At 38.0% G+C, this 20,263-nt stretch overlaps 1 protein-coding gene across 1 annotated transcript; it reads right to left on the bottom strand.

Annotated features, from left to right (window-relative positions):
- Positions 1-4,652: 4,652 nt before the first annotated feature.
- LOC129256363 (cholecystokinin receptor type A-like) lies at positions 4,653-8,053 on the bottom strand. The gene has a single exon (XM_064097874.1). The coding sequence runs from the start codon at positions 7,609-7,611 to the stop codon at positions 6,412-6,414; it is 1,200 nt and encodes a 399-aa protein (XP_063953944.1). The 5' UTR covers positions 7,612-8,053; the 3' UTR covers positions 4,653-6,411.
- Between the last annotated feature and the right edge of the window lie 12,210 nt (positions 8,054-20,263).

The following is a 20,263-nucleotide window of genomic DNA, read 5'->3' as shown; positions in this document are numbered from 1 at the left end:
TCAATTGATTAGTTAGAAACCAATTTGTTCATGGTTACTAAAAGTGCTTAGAATATCCAGTTCTTAAGTCGGAATATCCAAAGTTTTAGCTCGCGCTTTGCGCCCGCACGACTGTTTAGATACCCATCTTATAAAACTGCTTAGAATGTCTAGTGTCCAGTTAGGAATATCAAAATTTTTAGCTCGCGCTTTGCGCTCGCATGATTTATCAAGGAAAATACCCATCCTATTCATAGTTAAGTGCACAAAATGTATCGTTTTAGGTCTAACTTTTTAGAAAATTTCAGCTCGGGCTCGCATCAATTAATTATTTAGTAAGAAACCAATTGGTTCATGGTTACTAAAAGTGCTTAGAATATCCAGTTCTTAAGTTGGAATATCAAAAGTTTTAGCTCGCGCTTTGCGCCCGCACGACTCTTTAGATACCCATCTTGTAAAACTGATTAGAATGTCTAGTGTCCAGTTAGGAATATCAAAATTTTTAGCTCGCGCTTCGCGCTCGCATGATTTATTAAGGAAGATATCCATCCTATTCATAGTTAAGTGCATACAAATGTATTGTTTTAGGTCTAAATTTTTAGAAAATTTCAGCTCGCGCTTTGCGCTCGCAATTATTATTTTTTATATAATTTTAGTGTAAATTGTTAGGCACGTGCAATTGAAAGTGAAGACTTTTTGGGGATGGGGCTTGTCAATTTTTTGTAAACAAAATGTCCCCCTTGAAAATACTGGATCTGCCCCTGGGTTGGATATAGATGAGTACTGTTCGTCGGACGTCAGTAATCGGTACTGATATCTGTCGGGTAAAGGCCTAGCTATACCCCTGCTTACACATTTCTCTGGTTATTACCGTCCCCCCTTTCTATCCTATGTACCTGATCCCTTCGTCCGCCTATCTATCTTTTCCAATTTCAATTCCCTCAACCTTCTGACATTCCTGCCAGTGAGTGAGTGATTTTCCCCATATCTAGTGATATATCATGTTACTGTCGTATATATTTTCACGTTCATATTTATTTTTTTATGAGTGAATGGATGCATTTATTTTTTTTTTACTGTGTATATGCAAATAAAACAAATGCAAATCAATACATGAATACAACTGATTTCAATGTCAAATACCTCTTTTATAACGTCTCCAAACGAGCAGAATTGGGAACAGAATGTAAACACCTTCAAAGAGGAATAAAAGAAGTATTTCAATATAAACATTGCAATTACCACTTGATTAGAAGTATATCGATCATGATCCAATACATTTCATTTCTGGAATGATATACAAAAAATAATAATTTCGACAATAAAGTGCAATCGCCCGATAGCAAATATCAGTAGTAGCAAGATCCCAACTGTTTTATTGGGCATCCCCTGGGTAACCTTTCCCACCTTCAGTGCCACTTCCAGACCTACACATCCAAACTTGTATGGGGGGTTGCAAAATGCAGGGCAATGAGGACTACGAGGTGCCCAAACATCCTCGTGTATTGGTAATTTGATGACCGAATGTATAATTTCTGCAAGTTTCATATCATGTAAAAAGGCTAAATAATAATTGGAAAAAAACGTTCGCTCGCTTCGCTCGCTCGAAAATTAAAAACTGTGAAGTTGATATTTGGGCAATGATTATCACCCCCCTTGAAAAATTGTGCCTATACGTCCATGCCTACTACCCCCCCCCCCCCCCACCTTGCTCATTTTTGTCGCTTGCCCCTCCCCCCTGACGAAATATGCCAGGTACGCCAAAAGGACTTGAGTAATTACAAATTCTTCCAATTGATAATGCAAATCTTCTTACTTGGGTTGACAAAAGTCTCCTTTAGTTACTTATAAAGGAAAATTCAAAGGTAAAAGAAGTTTAAATGAAAAACAAAATAATTCAGGTAAATAAATAAATTTGTAAATGAAATTTGACAGCATAATTCTAAAAGTATGGCAAAGATAATGAAAAGATTAAGAGGAAGTCTGCTGATTAGCCAAAAGTCTAATCATCATCAAATTTCTCTTTTCTGCCATTTTGGCGCAAGCCTCTTTTTGAACCCCCGACAAAAAACGTCCCGTGTTCGCTCAAGCATATACAAAATTTATTTTTTTCAAATGGCATTTCAAAGATAAGATCTCAGAGCATATATTATCATCAATATATAGATATAATGATTTGAAACAAATTTTTTAAACAGTTTTCAAAACTGTCCCGTTTTTTTTATACGCAATGTATAGTGTACATTCACGTGAGTAATGCTACAATGAAAAAAACCATACACGCTTAATGTATTAAGCGCAATTACGGGTGAAATCTGCCTTTATTGTTTCGAACCACAGGATTCAAAACCATCTTTTTTGTGAATTCGGACCAATGTGTGGCATCCGGGAATTTGGTCATTATGCATACACTCGAAACAATATCAATAAATAGGAATAATATCCAAATTTTAGGTAAAAAGAGATTTTACTGTGGTTGTGCTTATTCGCACATGCAAATAATTGCATGCTGATTTCCCCCAAAATCCGTCACGGTCATTGAACATATACATTGGGTACATGGGGGGGGGGGCATGTGTTCTAGAAAAAAAAAATGAAGGACAATGATGATTCAGTAAGTTTATAATCATAATAAGGGTTTTGTGTCATCGAAACTCGTTCAAAAATGTGGTCAGAATTATATCATTGTTGTATATCCCCAGTAATTTAAATTACAATGTCGAAGGTTAATGAACATGATGTGAACGGAACAGAAAGTAAAGTACCGAAACATGACTTGTATTGTAACGAACACTATTATATTTAAATATAAAGTTCTAGTCATAAGGTATGTATTAATCACTGCAAAAGACCCTACCAACGGTTGAATCAGTCGGTGCTGTCAGATCAACTAATCAATTTGAATAGGGTACTTGTACTCTAATATGCAATTGCGTTGAGAGAGTAACAAATCAAATAGAATTGGAGGAAATAATTTTTCAAAGAAATTCTACACAATGGCAATATAGCCTTGGCATCTTATTCTATTTTTAAACCATTTTTACTAGACCAGTGATTGTTTAATCGGCTAATAAATATGTGTACTTATTTTCACATCGTCACTTTTGTCACGTTGTTAGAGGATACAGTTTTGATTTACAGCGCAAATGGAGAAATTTAAAGGGGGCACCAATAGATTCTCATTCCAATTAGAGTGCTATTTAAGACAGTCAACAGGGCATCGTTAGTTTTGACCCTTGTTCGGTTATTGACTGATATACTCAAAGGGGGAGGAAATATTCCATATTTCAATGTCTTACCACTGCTGCTTTATAATCAAAATGTTGGAGGGTGTAAGGCATGCTGTGACAGTGGGGACAAGATTTGAATGTGCGAAGTTAAGGTCAAATGCGGTGAGTTTTGTTACATGGGAAAATGTTTGATCTGAAGATGAAAGTGGTTTTAAGTTACGTGGGATCGTCTTTCGAAGGGAGATTTCGCAACCGCGACACAGAACGAATTCGGGAACATAGAGAAGTTATTGTCAAATACCCTTCATAACAATGAAGGTTTTGTCGAGGGTTGATGCAGCAGTTTCTCACTGGAATCTGCATGGGACAAACGATAAATTTGTCACTTTCATCAGCTCCGAAACAAAGACGAAACTGCTGTTCCGATTTCCCAATTTTCGACAAAGACCTCCCAGCTTTTCATTGTGAATTTACCTGCGTTTTCAATGCGAAAAACTTGCTATTGAATGGGGGCGAAACGTGGTGTTTGAATGAAAACGAGATGGGGATTCTGAGAAGGACTGTTAATAATAATGTTCGTTATTGAGGTACACATCAAAATATTCCTTGCAGCTATTATAGGCTAAATTAGAAAGACGAAGAAGGGGGAGGAGGAGGAGAAGAAGAAGAAGACGAAAGAAGAAGAAGAAGAAGGAGGAGGAGGAGAAGAAGGAGAAGAAGAAGAAGGAGGAGGAGGAGAAGAAGAAGAATGAGAAGAATGAAGAGGAGAAGAAGAAGAAGCAATGGAATAGGAGAAGGATGAATAACATTCTTTAATTTACATCTCTTCATATTTCCTGTTGATTAAAAAGCTTCTTTTCCCATTAAAATTGTATTCTCATTTTCAACTAATTTAATTAGCACGATCTGGTTGTTAAAGTGTGAACTGCTGCATCATAAATACTGTAAACTCTGTGTGAGGGTGTATGCGTGTGAATGTGATCCCTCTCTCCGTCTACTTTTTCTCCTCTCCCCCCCCCCCCCCTCTCTCTATTTCTGCCTCTCTTAACCATTAAACCTAGTGATAACATAACCTGTTTTGCAGCTCTTTATTCTTACTTTTTCCTTCCTTATTCTTAAGTAGTTAAATTTTGTGATTTGTTTTGGCACATAATAGTGTACCTATCAGTGTTATCAGACATGAAAGGGTAATATTTCGAAGGGGCTATAAACAATGATCTCAATTTACATCCCTGCACATCCGATTACACATGTTTGGGGGAAATCATGTTAAGAAAATTATCAAAGGTACACGTACATAGTAAAAAATGATTATACAATACATGAATGCTTGAATAGAGAGAGAAGGAATGAAATGCCCCACCCTATGCACCCCAACATAGCCCTTCAAAGAATTTATATTTGGAATAATATAAACTTTGTCATCCAGACTTTTTTAATAAATACAGAATTTATTGAGATGATAAATAGGCCTATAATTATGATTATCAAAATGAGCCTCAAGTATAATTAAAAAAGAATATAATGTAAGAAGTATTAGACAGACGTTAACATATCAAATAGGGAAGTTATATGCTTTAAATTTTACGGTTTCGAATCAACAAAATGAAAGTACCAATATCAATTACATACACATTTTAAGTTTACACTTGTTGTTTTACAAACTGCTTCAATTACGAAGATGATAAGGTTAAAGACATCATACGGACAAAAACATATCAAACCAACAAATGAAAGTACTAAATGCTACTATCAATGCATACAAATTTATTTGGCATTTGATGTTTTACAAACTGCTTTAATTATAAAGAAGAAATGTGGGAAATAACAAACGGACATACATCTTTGCTTTAGATGTTTATAGTTTTGAATCCAACATATGAAAGTACTATTATGTTGTTAATTATGTACACACCTGTAAATATATTCCGCACACTGTAATCTTAATTGGCACGAGTTATACAATTTGCTTACACAATTTGATAGAGTACACACAGGTCTACAAACATAAAAAATGATTAATACCTAATATATTTACTATATTGTATCCATTACGATATTATATCCATATTCTAAAGTGCCTAAATTATTACATCAATATTTTTTTTTCGATTCACAACTAAACGGGCGCTACACTTGACAAGAAACAAAGCAGGCTTAAATAAACGATTTATACAATCTATTTCCATAAGTCTTTTTCGTGTTTATCCCAAATGGTATTTCAACACTATTCACTATGGCGGTCTGTCTGATTCACCGAGGCCATTTTCGTCTAGATGAAATATAATATACCTGCATGGAACCTATATTTTTTAAGCAAATAGTACATTGACATGTTCTATTTTTCATAGTAAACAGAAGTAATCTGTCCGTGATTGCAGGGTTAACACATTAAGTTTCACAACAATTCACCAACTATAACCGTATCACCAAGGTAAACATGCTAAAAAAATATTTCCTTATGAAATTAATTCCTTTTTATTTGCTTTTTGTTTCATTTTTTTACTTATGAGCAATGAGCAATTAAAAAACAACCAGGAACTCAGTTGCACGCATCTCTATCAAATAGAAATTGTGATTTTTTTTCTTTTGGTTACAGGACCCCATAACATAAAACTGAGAGGTTGATTGTAGGGCTGGTTTATACGATTGATTGCATTGATTATTGCATAATGATCTATTTTAAAGACAAGCCCCGCGATTGATCGCTAATCTTTATATTACATGACCTAGAAAAAAGTCCTATTCATTTTCCCACGGATACAGATGGTAATTCATCCTGGTTATAACAAAAATAGTCATTTATAGTCATGATTGTCATTGCCAATATCATGCAAAATAACAATATACATAGATTTATTTATCAGTAAACTCTGTATGGGTGTTGTGAGGGTGTGTTTGTGTGGATGTGTTGGTTCGGGTGTAATGTGTATGTGTGTGGGATATATGTGAAATGTATGTAGGATTTATGTGTGTGTAAGGGTGTGTTTGGATGTATGTTTGGGTAAATGGATGAGAAATAGATGTGTGTATGGGATTTTTTTGTTTGTTTTGTGGGTGTGTATGTGCATGTGCGTTTGGATTGGGAGTGACAAATTAAACTTATTACTCAGCTTAAAAAGTAAAGATAATTCACCTTACAAAATTCAATTTCTTTGTTTAGTATTTTTTACCCTAATCGGCAAGATTAAGATCGAAAGACTCAGCACCTGCAATATTTATCTTTGAGACCAATGACAGTTGCCTTGCAATCTTTTCTGAATCGTTTGTTGATGAACCCGTACACGAATGGGTTGATGATGTGATTTATGGTGATTAGGCTTCGAACGAAGGCGAAGACTTCGTAGCCAGTCTTATGATTGATTTTGAACTTTATCAAGCTGGCTTTGGGGGTGAGGATGGTGGCGAACTGAGGCAAGAATGAGACAAAGTACACCACGGTAACAATAAGCAACATCTTCGTCGTACTGTCCATCGAACTGGACTTGGATTTCGAGCTGGATTTCCTTTTCTTCCTTGACACTTTCTCGACGCCATCTTTAGCTAGCTGTCCCTTTACAGATGAAATGTTCTTATTGTTGTCAGTTTCCATCTTTGGTTGGGCAGCAACCACACCCTCATTTCCTATTTCTGTAAGGACTATCCCTTCTTTTCGTAGGCCACTGCTTGTGTCTTCACTCTCCTGGGATCGACTGGGAAACGATGTCTTAGCGGTTACACGGTTTGACGATGAAGTCGTAGTTGCATCTTCGGTAGACAGGATGACAGCAGACTGCCCTCCCTGCATTCGTTCTCGAAGGCGCATCTGTCTCCTGATGACCAGATATATTTTGGCATAACAGACGACAACGACAAGAAGACCTCCGAGGAATGTGATCGGAAAGCTCACCTTCAATGTCCATTTGATAGCGGGATCGGACTTGTCGGGGGAGCAGATCGTACGTTCACCGGGTAGTTCTTTGGTACGGAAGGCAACAGCGATTGGAATCGTCAGGATGTACCCGATGGGAACACACAACGCCGCGATCACGACAGCGTACTTCGGCGGAATTCTCCTCGACATCGGCTTGCAGACGGCGAGGTATCGCTCGATAGCCACGGCGATCGTAAGAAACCGCGAAACGTAAATCAACCCATGGTTGGTGTAGTAGCGAAACTTGCAGAAGGAATTGCTGGGGTAGTTGTAGTACTCTACGTAGTTGTAGATGACGACGGGGCTCATAAGACACACGCCGAGATCGGCTAAAGCCAGGGCGATGATAAAGACCCCGCTGCTGGTTCGTTGCGGTCTTTTCCAGTATGTTAATATAATGAGGAGATTGCCAGGAACACCGACCACGAACAAGATTGATTGATAACAAATCGAAATAATATGTGCGGTTGATATTATAGTTATCGTCATGATGTCCGAGATATATGCTGCACAAGATGTTTCAGTAAAGCAAATTTGTTAGCAAGGTAACAGAATGACGATCACAAGCACGTTTATACCAACCAACTATAGGCTAAACCAATTTTTCGTAGCTGTCAAGATTTCGATAAATGAGAGAGAATGTGTGAATTTCCTTGCTTATATATAAAATAAAATACGTAGGAGGAAGTTCGTTTTTAGGTATTGCATTACCACGTGACTTCGGTTGGGTGTTATGTTTGTATGAACCTCTTTCGTGTCATAAATCAGAATCGGTATTTTCATAACTTTTTGTCTAAATCCCCGTTGGGGATGACAAGCAGAATATACAAAGCGACCTCTTGCTTCCCGTGTCAACAAATTATCGTATTCCATTTGTCGGCTTGATGCATGATGAAGTAATTCATTTCGCTATTAGGGTGAATAAACAAAATTGTTGTTTTCAATATTTTTGTTTAATCCAAAATTTATCCCAGTTTTCATGAAGTACATGACGGCTACTAAGAATGGCCGGCCTCGGTCACATATACCTATCCCACAAAAAAAAATACAGCCAGGGACGCCAAATCCAGGAATTTCTATATTGAAAGGCACCCCAGTGGCGAAATTAACCAAAGATGAGGAAGCCAGGGGCCCGTTTGATAAAGAGTTTAAACTGCTATAACTTTGCCATTATGGCAACTATCATGATGACCTTGAGTTTGATTGGCTGCTGAGCCCCGTTGCCACGGTAGTTGCCTAATGACAAAGTTACAACAGTTTTAACTCTTTATGAAACAGGCCCCAGATATGGCGTGTCAGGTGAAATTTATAAAAAAAAAAGTTGTGAGTGAGCGACATTTTAGTTACAAAAATCAAATTTTGTGAAATATCTTGACATAATTATTCAATATTCAGAAAATAATACATTTCACCTTTCTTTCTTTCCTTGGTCGTTATTTTATCTTTTATTATTATTATTATTTTTTGGGGGGAGGGTAGCAAGCACGAAATTATTATCTCTTCTTCTGCTTTCAACAGGTGATTTTCCAAACTTTAGTTTCACCTCCCCAAGATGTGCACCCCCCCCCCCGCATTATTTAGTTCCACCTCCCCAGGATGTCCACCTCCCCATGCTCAATCCAGCCTAGCTACGCTCTTGTGACAAGACCTTTCCTAAAACGTTCCTCCTCGTGTTCCTACAAAGTCTGATCAATACACTCTGTGGCCATAACCACTTGAATATTTTTTTTTGCGTTTGTTTATGTTGTGACCCTCCCCCCCCCTCCTGAACATAACAAATACATGTCAATAAATTTTACCACCTCACTCAGCAACTAAAAATACTAATGTCATAATGTCTCTTCAAGGAACATATATCATTCCTTGGAGATGTAAACATCCAGTTTAGGCATACATCGATGATGAGGTCATGACGATCAGCTGACAGATCGTATGATTCAGAATTTCAGATCAATGTCATTTTTAAAGGACCATGGAACCTTGTAAATTCCCGTGACAAAATATGCATCGATCGTCACACACAAACTCAATATATTTCGCTCGGCCGCATATTCAACTAACACATCACCCCCACGCACAAGAAAGTGACCATGGGTCGTGTGGTTTAGTGGTTAGAGCATTGAACTCAAAATCGCAAGGTTGTGTGTTCGAATCCCCACTCTGCCATTGTCTCCACTTTGATGAAAATACCCGAGAGTAGTATCTGTCGTCTATGACGTCAGCCCCTATGAATGATTAACCTGGATGTAAAATGTTTCCTATAATCATGATAATTGGTTATATACCAGCTTGGCGTTTACCAGCAAAACGCAGTCCTGTCGAGTTCCTACGGAAGTTACCATGAACAGAAACAGACCAGTCAAATTGTTGAAGATAAAATCTGTGAAAATATGATCCATATTTTGCTGCACTAAGCACAGGGGGTGGATTACTTGAATCGATCTGTTGTTGCAAGTAATGTAATATGTCCGACCCATAAAAAATGGTCAATATCGATGGAAAATATGCAAGTTCTTAACAATAAATAACATTGGTCGATTTTGACCATTTATGTCGGCCAAACACAATCATGTCAACCAAACACTTTGTTAACTTTGACAAATCCTTTATATTAAGTGTGAGATAAAATGGCCGGATGTTTATCGTGTACCATTAAACAGGCAACTGGATAATCGGCGCCCTATAAAATGCTTTACATAATTATCCTATCGCATTTTAGATACAGTTGACAATAAATGAAATCTATGCAAGAATTTTATTATTGTAGAAAAGAGAGAGAGAGAGAGAGAGAGAGAGAGAGATGAACAGTCTCCGGTGATGAGAAGGTCGTTGAGTTGTTGCCTACACAGATCGACATTTGAGTCTGGGTAAGCAAAAAGGCAGTTTATAATCACTCGCGTCGCGTGCGGGTTCGTAATCACTCGCGTTTTGAATTTTTGGCGATTTTTTTTTATTTCGGTGCGATTTTTTTTAACGGTGTCTTCAATGGGACAGACATGCAGGGAAAATAAAATGAAATTGAAATTCGAGTTTCGTTTTAAGCCGGCAATTAAGTGCCTTAAAATAAAATGTACTCGACTACTGTTTTAACATAACAAACAAGCAAATCAGCCATGTGGCTCAACTAACTTAGAATAGATCCGGACTTCTACTGTGTCTTATACGAGGACTCCGAGTCGGAACTTGCCATATCTGCCACATCGATATTACATCGTATCATTCCCATATGCGGACATGCCTGCATGCAATGGCCCCAAGGTGGCCGGACTCGGCCGCGGTCGAACACGACGTGCATCGGTAGCATGGAGCAAGCTAACGTGAGTCGAGCTGAGTTAGATCCCACGTTATATATGAGGCGCCGATTGTACCAATATTATATAGAACAATTATTTGTTATATAATCATTATTCATTAAATAATAACTATTATTTATATATAATTTACATTCTATTTATAAATAATTACTATTATATAAAATAACATTTCTAGTTATTTATATATAATTCCAAGTAATACTTCATTACTTGTAAATAATAATAGTTCGACATTCCATTATTTATAAATAATGATTATTTGTTTTTCATTATCTATGAATAATAATTTTTGTGTTTCATTATTTATAAATAATGACACTGCATACTTCATTATTTATGAATAATTGCAATTCGTTTTTTTATTATTTATAAATAAGTTTGTCGAGTTTTCTATTATTTGTAAATGATAATTATCTATTAACAATGCCAGTGCACATTTCTTTATTTATAAATAATTTGTTGAGTTTCCCATTATTTATAAATAATGAAAATTCATCGTGTTTCATTATTTATAAATAACATTTTTGTTTGAATATCCCATTATTTATAAATATTCATTATTTATAAACGATTTTTACAGTTTGCCATTATATACAAATAATCGTTGTTTATATACAAATAACCATTATTTATAAATAATGAAAAAAAAATCATTACTTATAAATAATGAAAAACAAATTATCATCATTCATAAATAATGAAAAAAAATAATCATTATTTACAAATAATTAAAAAGAAATAATCATTATTTATAAATAATGAAAAACAAATAATAAGTATTTATAAATAATGAAAAACAAATAATCATTATTTATAAATAATAGAATGTCGAACTATTATTATTTACAAATAATGAAGTATTACTTGGAATTACATATAAATAATTAGAAATGTTATTTTATATAATAGTAATTGCGAGAATAAATACAGATCGAACATGAAATTGCCGTTTCTCAACTTTATTGCCTCTGGGGGATTTTACCAGAATCATTAAAACGACATTTACAATATTTTAACAAGTACACAGTTTCTAAACAATATTCATCAAGCCACAATCAACCAGATTTTAAGGGGGAAACCGGGTCACGTGACCTCCCAGAAGGAAGAGATCCAACGGGATCCCAGGACAGGTATTTCCTGGGGTGCGGATTCCCCTCTTTACATTTATCATCTATTCAATACAAGATTATCTCATGTGTGAAATAAAATTGGGGGAGAGGCTTCAAGACCAGAACGTGAATTCTTGGAAGGGGAACCTGCCGGAAGACATCCAGCCGGACTTCCAAACCAGGAGACTTTGGAAAGTTGGGTTCCCCTGTCCCGATTTTCTTGACATAATTAGTATACAGTGCCTCCCCCTGGTGTTGAAATTTGACCGATATAAGAAAAAATACTCAGTAATCAGGCCAAACACCAAAACAAGCCCATCCTACCAGCCAAAACAAGCCCATCCAACCAACCATATCAAGCCCGACCAACCAACCATAACAAGCCCGACCAACCAACCATAACAAGCCCGACCAACCAACCATAACAAGCCCATCCAACCATCCAACCATGTAAAGCCAATCTAACTAGCCAAACGAGTTTAAGTTCACCTTGTACATCATTACCACATACAAACATAAATCAATTATAAATGATGATGCATAAACAATGACAATACATATCAATTGTAATTACAAGTCAACTACGGACACAAATTCAATATTTGTACAATAGTATTATCAGCTTGGTTGAAACTGAGGGGATCTTTCTAAAGGATCTGCTGATAGAGCGTGGATCGATATGATCATAACCAATCAACTAATCATAACAAGCCCAAACATCCAACCAATGTTAGCCCATCCAACCAAACAAAACAAGTTCCTTTTGAACTTCCGTCATGTACATCACAAAAAATTACGGTACCAATCAATATGCATCAAATGCATTAACACAAATACACATCAATTATAATTCCAAATCAACTGCAAATTATGAAAATTTGTGCAATTGTAGTCAACCAGAACAAGCCCAGCCAACCAACCATATAAAGCCACCAAACAAATTTCAGTTCATCTTGTACATCATTACCAAATACAAACACGAATTAAATATGCATCATAGTGCGCATAAACAATTTGCAAATACATATAAATTGTAATTGCCGGTCCACTACAGACAAAATTTTAAAATTTGTACAAAAGTATTAATAGCTTGGTTGGAAATGAGGGGATCCACTAAAATAACTACTTGGAGAGCGTGAATCCCTATGATCATTATAACCAACCAACCAATCATAGCAAGCCCATCCACCCAACCAGCGCAAGCACATCCAACCGAATAAAAACGAGTTCATTTTGAACTTCCGTCATGTACATCATAAAAAATCACGGTACAAATCAAATATGCACTAAATGCATAAACACAAATACACAACAATTGTAATTACAAATCAACTATAGACAAATTATGAAAATTTGGGCAATTGTATTAACAAGAACTTGTTTGGAAATGAGGGGATCCACTAAAAGCCTTGCTTGTAGAGCGTGGATCCTGGCTTATGATAATAAACAACCAAACATATCGCCCAACCAACCAATGCAAGTCTATCCGACCAACAAGCCAATCAAGCCCATTCAGTCAACTAATACAAGCCTATGCAACCAATGCAATTCTATCCAAACACATGCCCAGCCAACCAACCAAAATAAATCCATGTTATCTATCAACAGTATAACCAACCAAAATATAAGGTTATTTCAATCAACTGTAACCGGCACAACTTGCACTTAAACAGGCTCATTGAGCAATCTCGAGCCCCGTCTTTAAAATTCGCTATTACCACATTTAGATTAATTAGCACAATCGCCTTTGACAGATTTGAGTATAAACAAAAATCACGACAGAATTATTAACAACCATGTATTATATCATCCAATCTTTTTTCATAACATGTGTACCACATTTTTGGAGGCAGAAACAATACCCTCCGACCCTGACAATATTATAACCAACCACTCACAACCATTATTAAGGACGTTCCACAGTTAAAGTGAAATCCATGTCATTTTCACCAAACTTTGCACATAGATACTCTAGAACCTTAATATTCGAAATATGCAAAAATTAACATAGGTCCATGTGCTTGATTTTTTGCTATAGAACTTCAGAGTTCACCCAAATTGATGTTCTTAAGAATTGCGCATTCAAAAGAATTTGGCATTTTTAGACCGCCCAAGATTACTACAATGAGTTTAAACCTGTATTACTCAATCAAAATACAAGAAAAAGTCATCAAATTTCGCAAGAGAGTTAATAATTGTATCGTTAGAATGGAGAATATATTTATAGTGCTATTTGTTTGCAATTTTAAGTTTAACAGCACTGTCAGCTTTAAAAAATGGCGTAAGAGATAACAAAATCCCAATCTAAAAAATGTGAAATTTCAGTAACAAACTACAAAAGTACAATAAATGCTGGACTTTATTCAAAATCCATGTCATTTTCACCAAAATTTGTAGAGTTGTAGAGGAAGGTATACCTTAGAGGAACAAACATTAAAAAATAGGGGTTCATGTGCTTGTTTTTAAACTATCCGTATTTTTATTAGAGCAAATGTGCTTTTTAAAACACAAAAAATGCGCCGAATGCTTTGTATCTATGTGAAGAAAAAATCAAAACCACTCTACCATTTATTCAAACTCGGGGTAATATTCGTGATTCTTGGCAGCACTGCAGAGTAAAGTATTTTGAAATTGTAGAGAATCTTTTTTTGAATGGTCCATGGAATAATTCAATTTTTTAGCTTCATGAAATAACGCATCGGATCTGCAGTTAAAGTGCACAAGATGAGAAAAGTCAGCACATACCCGCAGCTAATTAATCACCTGTTCATCAATTGTGACGTCAGCGCGCAGAGTGTAAACTATGCGCAGATCATAATGCGCACAAACATAACTGTGGAACGTCCTTAAATGGGCGGGAGGGAGGGCAAATTAACGTCTTGCATCCCCCAGAGCTTAGTTGAGAATGAACATGTGCTTCCAAATCTGTCGCGTATTGCGCACGTCCCTGAATTCTTTCAATGCATTTCATTGGTTCTTTTTAGCGTAGAGGCTGTGCCCCCGTTGCCGTTGCCTGGCTGTCACCAAGGGCGCTGTGTAACGGCGCCATCCATGACATGCCCAGCCAATCACAGACATGTTGCTGGGGGCGTGTCCTTGGAGAATTCCCGCGGAATCGCAGGGGCGCGCTTTGTTTTCGCGGGCCGTGTATGGCTTGCCAATAATTGGTTTTTTGAGAAGACCTGTCTTCTCTCGCAAACTATCTTCTTCGCTTATTCGAATAATCTTATTGCGAGAATAAATACAGATCGAACATGAAATTGCCGTTTCTCAACTTTATTGCCTCTGGGGGATTTTACCAGAATCATTAAAACGACATTTACAATATTTTAACAAGTACACAGTTTCTAAACAATATTCATCAAGCCACAATCAACCAGATTTTAAGGGGGAAACCGGGTCACGTGACCTCCCAGAAGGAAGAGATCCAACGGGATCCCAGGACAGGTATTTCCTGGGGTGCGGATTCCCCTCTTTACATTTATCATCTATTCAATACAAGATTATCTCATGTGTGAAATAAAATTGGGGGAGAGGCTTCAAGACCAGAACGTGAATTCTTGGAAGGGGAACCTGCCGGAAGACATCCAGCCGGACTTCCAAACCAGGAGACTTTGGAAAGTTGGGTTCCCCTGTCCCGATTTTCTTGACATAATTAGTATACAGTGCCTCCCCCTGGTGTTGAAATTTGACCGATATAAGAAAAAATACCCACAAAAAAGCGAAAGCCCCAAATAATCATTTTTTTTTTTTTTTTTTTTTTTTTTTTGCCGTGACACTTGGCAAACACTATTGGATTTTGGGAGTCCCTTCATGTCAAGGCCATCCCTCCCAAACCATCGCGTCTGGTTTCCTGGTTGCAACTCATGGTTTCGGAAACCCATAAATTATGCTCTCTCTCCCTTGTCCTCTGCACTAGGACCAAAATATATACTATGAGCGTCATCTTCTTTTGTCATGTAATTATACTCGTACTTCAATAATGTCGCCATTATACTAGTATGAGAATTCTATTCTCTTCCAAAGCACCCCCGATATCATGACTAAGGTAGGATTTGGTCCCATATTCTGCCTCCTCGGCGGCGACCCTAAATGGTAGAATAGAGGGCCGTGCATCGGTGCCGTCGACTTTAAATTATCAAACCATTGCCTCCCCTGGAAAGCTGATGTCAAAGCTACCGATAATAATCAGTCGGTAATTCTGTAACCAAGCCCAACCAAGCCATAAGTTCAAAAGTGAGTTTTCACGCTCGACAACCCAGCCAATTCAATAATCAAGGACAACAACAACTAAGTTAATGATCAATAAACCATGCCAGCCATCGGAATGGATAGTCAACAATCAAAAAATTATTCCATACAAAGCAATCTCATGCGATCAACGAATGGACGCATCATATACCATACTCTTCGTCTACACCTCCAAGTTGTTATAAATATCTCTACATCAATTGGACATTGGCCAACCATTCTCACTCTAAACCATTAACAAGCTTGACAACATCGCATCCTTGCTTATTTCATTCCCCCTGCGAGTGAATGTTGTTCGCAAGTTTAAGCCCTCGTTGCACTAAACATAACTCATGCAACGAGAGCTGAAACCAATTCCACGTCAAGTAGGTCCAGGGTAAAAAACCAGAGATAAAACTCGGTGAGAAGAAACTCTGGAAAACCTTCGGATCCACTTTTGCGGAAATGTGAAACAACAAATCAACAAATGTCTTGGCACACCTTAAAAAGGAGTACCCTTCTTTCAACTAATTTCAACTTAATGTCAATTAGGGGGTCATCGAAGTGACTCTAACATGAAATAATTTGAGGCCAAAGATATATCAAATTAATGTATAGCCAAACCATGCTAGTAATTCTATCATTATTGTACAACTCAACTGTTTGATGAAATGCCATACAAAATCAATCTCCACAACTATTTGATAAATGTGTATTTCTTTTCAAGTGAACAAACTGTGGCCTCCATAACCGTTAAATAAGACCATTGAATTTCATCATCCCTGGTAACAGTTCATGCATTAGGAAATTTTGCATGATTTTCTCATGTGTAATGTTTATGTAGGAATGCCTTCCTTCAAGCTAAGAACCGGGATTTTTTTTTTTTTTTTTTTTTTTTTTTTTTTTTTTTTCGTTTTTGGTCACCAGTGTGAATCGAAACAAATAATATCCATTCCACATCGATTAATGAAGTTAAATGGGGGCATAAAAATCAAGGCGTGCATTCCCACATTCAAGTTGGCTTCATATATGAGATCGCCTCTTACAACAGGTGAGGTTATGTCTTAAAGGAAGAGACATATATAAGCACATAAATGCACCAGAGGGACATGCCTCACAGTTTTTGTTTATATTCTTGGTTATCGATGCTTCAACCGACTTTGCTGGCTGCCCAGAATTGCAAATAGATACGAACTGAAGGTGTTCCCATAATGCCCCTTTTTTCCAAGGTTTTTTAGTTTTCTCCGAAAGGGTTATACTTCTCAACAACTTCGAGATTATTCATGTTTCCTCTTCAAGTCTGGACTTAAGGATCTTGATCACTGCATTTCTCAACCTCTCGTCTATTTAGAGCATTACGTTAAACCATAAATCCGGCATCTTCAAATAAATCCGGATTTCTCATCTTGCAGTGTGAAAACCTTTGCAACCACTGTCATCCAATGTGAACCATAGTAAGCCAAGTCTAAGCCCTGTCCCTTCGTACACCAGTCCAGGTCAAGCTTAGCTAAGTCTCCTCGTACATCAGTCTGGGTCTAGGCTTGATCATTTGTGCCCTGGCCAATTAACTTCAGACTCCACGTCCCTGGAGAGGTAAAAAACAAACAAATCTTCCGGCAGAGTATTGTTCAACACAACGTGACAAGAATGTGTGCAAGGAATTCCATACCTGTTCCCTTATACTTTCCACAACTAATCGCCTTAACTTGCAACGCTCCAGAATTGCAATAAAAGGGGATTTTCCAAGGCGCCCTTTTAAAAAGTATGCCAATGAACTTGTGAATCCCGCACTCGTTCCCTTCACTTTTCACAACTAGGGGCCGAACCTACAGCGTTGGATAAGCTTTAACATGGCAATAAATGGGGTTTTCCAGGGCTCTTTTGAGCATTTCGGGGGGGGGGGGAACAAACGCCCTCAACTTCCCCTCCTCACCCGGAATGATACAATCGACGTATATTTTATTGTGGTTATGTTTTATCTTTACGCCATCTTATAAACTCGAGGCCGGCGAGAAGGGATAAGTGGTACGGACACTGGGCATACATTGACTACATTTCCGAACTGAAATTTGGTAATAGAGGTCTATAAAAATGACGTATCTTAGCATTCCCCAACCTCATCAAGCAACTAAGCTGCCAGTTAATTCATGTAGGTCCAGAACAGGATGAAGTTGACCAAGCAAATAACTATTATTACACACGCCCAATGGACAGCAAAATACGGATTACGGTACATCGACCTATACCTCTACCATCTATCTCAATGAATAATATCGTTTTAGTACCGGTAGGCGAATGCAGTTTATTTCATCATATTTATCGTATCCCTGTTCACACCAAAGGCAGCCACCCCAGTTTCATTTATAGCCCCTATCCTGTTCATTTTAGGGAATTTGGTTACAAAATGCCAGCTGATCAATGGGCTCAAATTATCGTGGGATCCAGCTTGGTGTATGGAGCATCGTTTATTTCTTTTTTGTTTATTTTGTAGCATGAGCCGGGACTCAGCTGGCGAAACAGAATGTTGATCCTTTAATTAGATCCAATACAAAAAACTCATATTGTGATAGGTTTTGACCTAATATTTGATAATTCAACTCAGTCCACTGTTCAACGCTGCCTTTCCGAGTGGGGCGCGACGCCAAGCCCTCTGATTCGACCCTTACCAACGCTCTCATAAAGTCATATTGAATCAACTTAACTCATGGAGCAACTCAACTCCAGTCGCAAACCAAGCCGAGTCGAAGCTAGCCTAGGTCCTTCAGTTTCCATTTATCCTGCATTCCCGCAACCACATTAGAAATATATTGAAAAATGTTCGGTCCTATTAGGCCCTAGATCGATATCGTATATCATAGTTGGCCCTAGAACCAAAGCCAAAGGGGTTATAGGGATAGATCCAGGCCCAGAGAACATTTAGTCTGAGTTGGAACTTTGAATTTGGTCAATAGATATAGGCCTAGATCTAGTATCACAAGTTATAACGTTAGAGTTCCGGGCCCCAAGTTAAGTAATAGCTATACTATAGCGGCCGGTTCAGGCCAAATTCATTTAAGGTCTAGGTCCAGATGTGCAACTACAAGTACAAACATGGATCCAAACACTCACCGGGTCAATATACACTGTGGTCCGGGCCCTAACTCCACTCCATTCGCATCAACAATCAATTAGATCCAGCTCCATCGAACTCGAAGCATCGCCGGCAGTTTTATCACAGGCACAGCCTCAAAAGACAATCGGCCTAGTTGTACTCATAGGAGAACAACTCCGGCAAATATCCTCATTCACGGCATTGGTCAGAGCTTCCGTTTGACTGAAAGTACTTATTATTCCTGTGGAAGCTGATGTATATTCCAACTCTGCAGTCTCACCGATAGACCGTGGCAAAATAGCGGTCGATCTAACGTTAGACCTCTAACGAGAACGGTGATCCCGGCCTAACTGAGATAGTCCCTGTAGGGGTTCGGTAATTCAGCGTTGTATCCGTCCATCCCTTCACTGCACTCTGCAGCTCCACCAGCGTGTCGTCAGCGAGATCTGGACGGCTAGCCATTCATAATGTTGATAAAAACGCTGAGAATTAATTTTCCCGGGATCCATTTTATCCTGACATCCCTGTGACCTGGGATGAGCAATACTAGTACTTGAATTGTTTGTATTAGCCTGCTAAAGTGAGGCCTAAACTATGATGATCTAAGAACGGTTTCATAGCGAACTACGAATTAACGTCTTGCATCCCCCAGAGCTTAGTTGAGAATGAACATGTGCTTCCAAATCTGTCGCGTATTGCGCACGTCCCTGAATTCTTTCAATGCATTTCATTGGTTCTTTTTAGCGTAGAGGCTGTGCCCCCGTTGCCGTTGCCTGGCTGTCACCAAGGGCGCTGTGTAACGGCGCCATCCATGACATGCCCAGCCAATCACAGACATGTTGCTGGGGGCGTGTCCTTGGAGAATTCCCGCGGAATCGCAGGGGCGCGCTTTGTTTTCGCGGGCCGTGTATGGCTTGCCAATAATTGGTTTTTTGAGAAGACCTGTCTTCTCTCGCAAACTATCTTCTTCGCTTATTCGAATAATCTTATTATTTACAAATAGAATGTAAATTATATATAAATAATAGTTATTATTAATAGTTATTATTTAATGAATAATGATTATGTAACAAATAATTGTTCTATATAATATTGGTACAATCGGCGCCTCATATATAACGTGGGATCTAACTCAGCTCGACTCACGTTAGCTTGCTCCATGCTACCGATGCACGTCGTGTCCGACCGCGGCCGGGTCCGGCCGCCTTGGGGCCATTGCATGCAGGCATGTCCGCATATGGGAATGATACGATGTAATATCGACGTGGCAGATATGGCAAGTTCCGACTCGGAGTCCTCGTATAAGACATAGTAGAAGTCCGGATCTATTCTAAGTTAGTTGAGCCACATGGCTGATTTGCTTGTTTGTTATGTTAAAACAGTAGTCGAGTACATCT

The sequence above is a fragment of the Lytechinus pictus genome, chromosome 3 (genome assembly GCF_037042905.1).
Source record: "Lytechinus pictus isolate F3 Inbred chromosome 3, Lp3.0, whole genome shotgun sequence".
Taxonomy (NCBI): Eukaryota; Metazoa; Echinodermata; class Echinoidea; order Temnopleuroida; family Toxopneustidae; genus Lytechinus; species Lytechinus pictus.
Note: the sequence above shows the minus strand (reverse complement) of the source record. Positions and strands in the feature narration are given on the sequence as shown.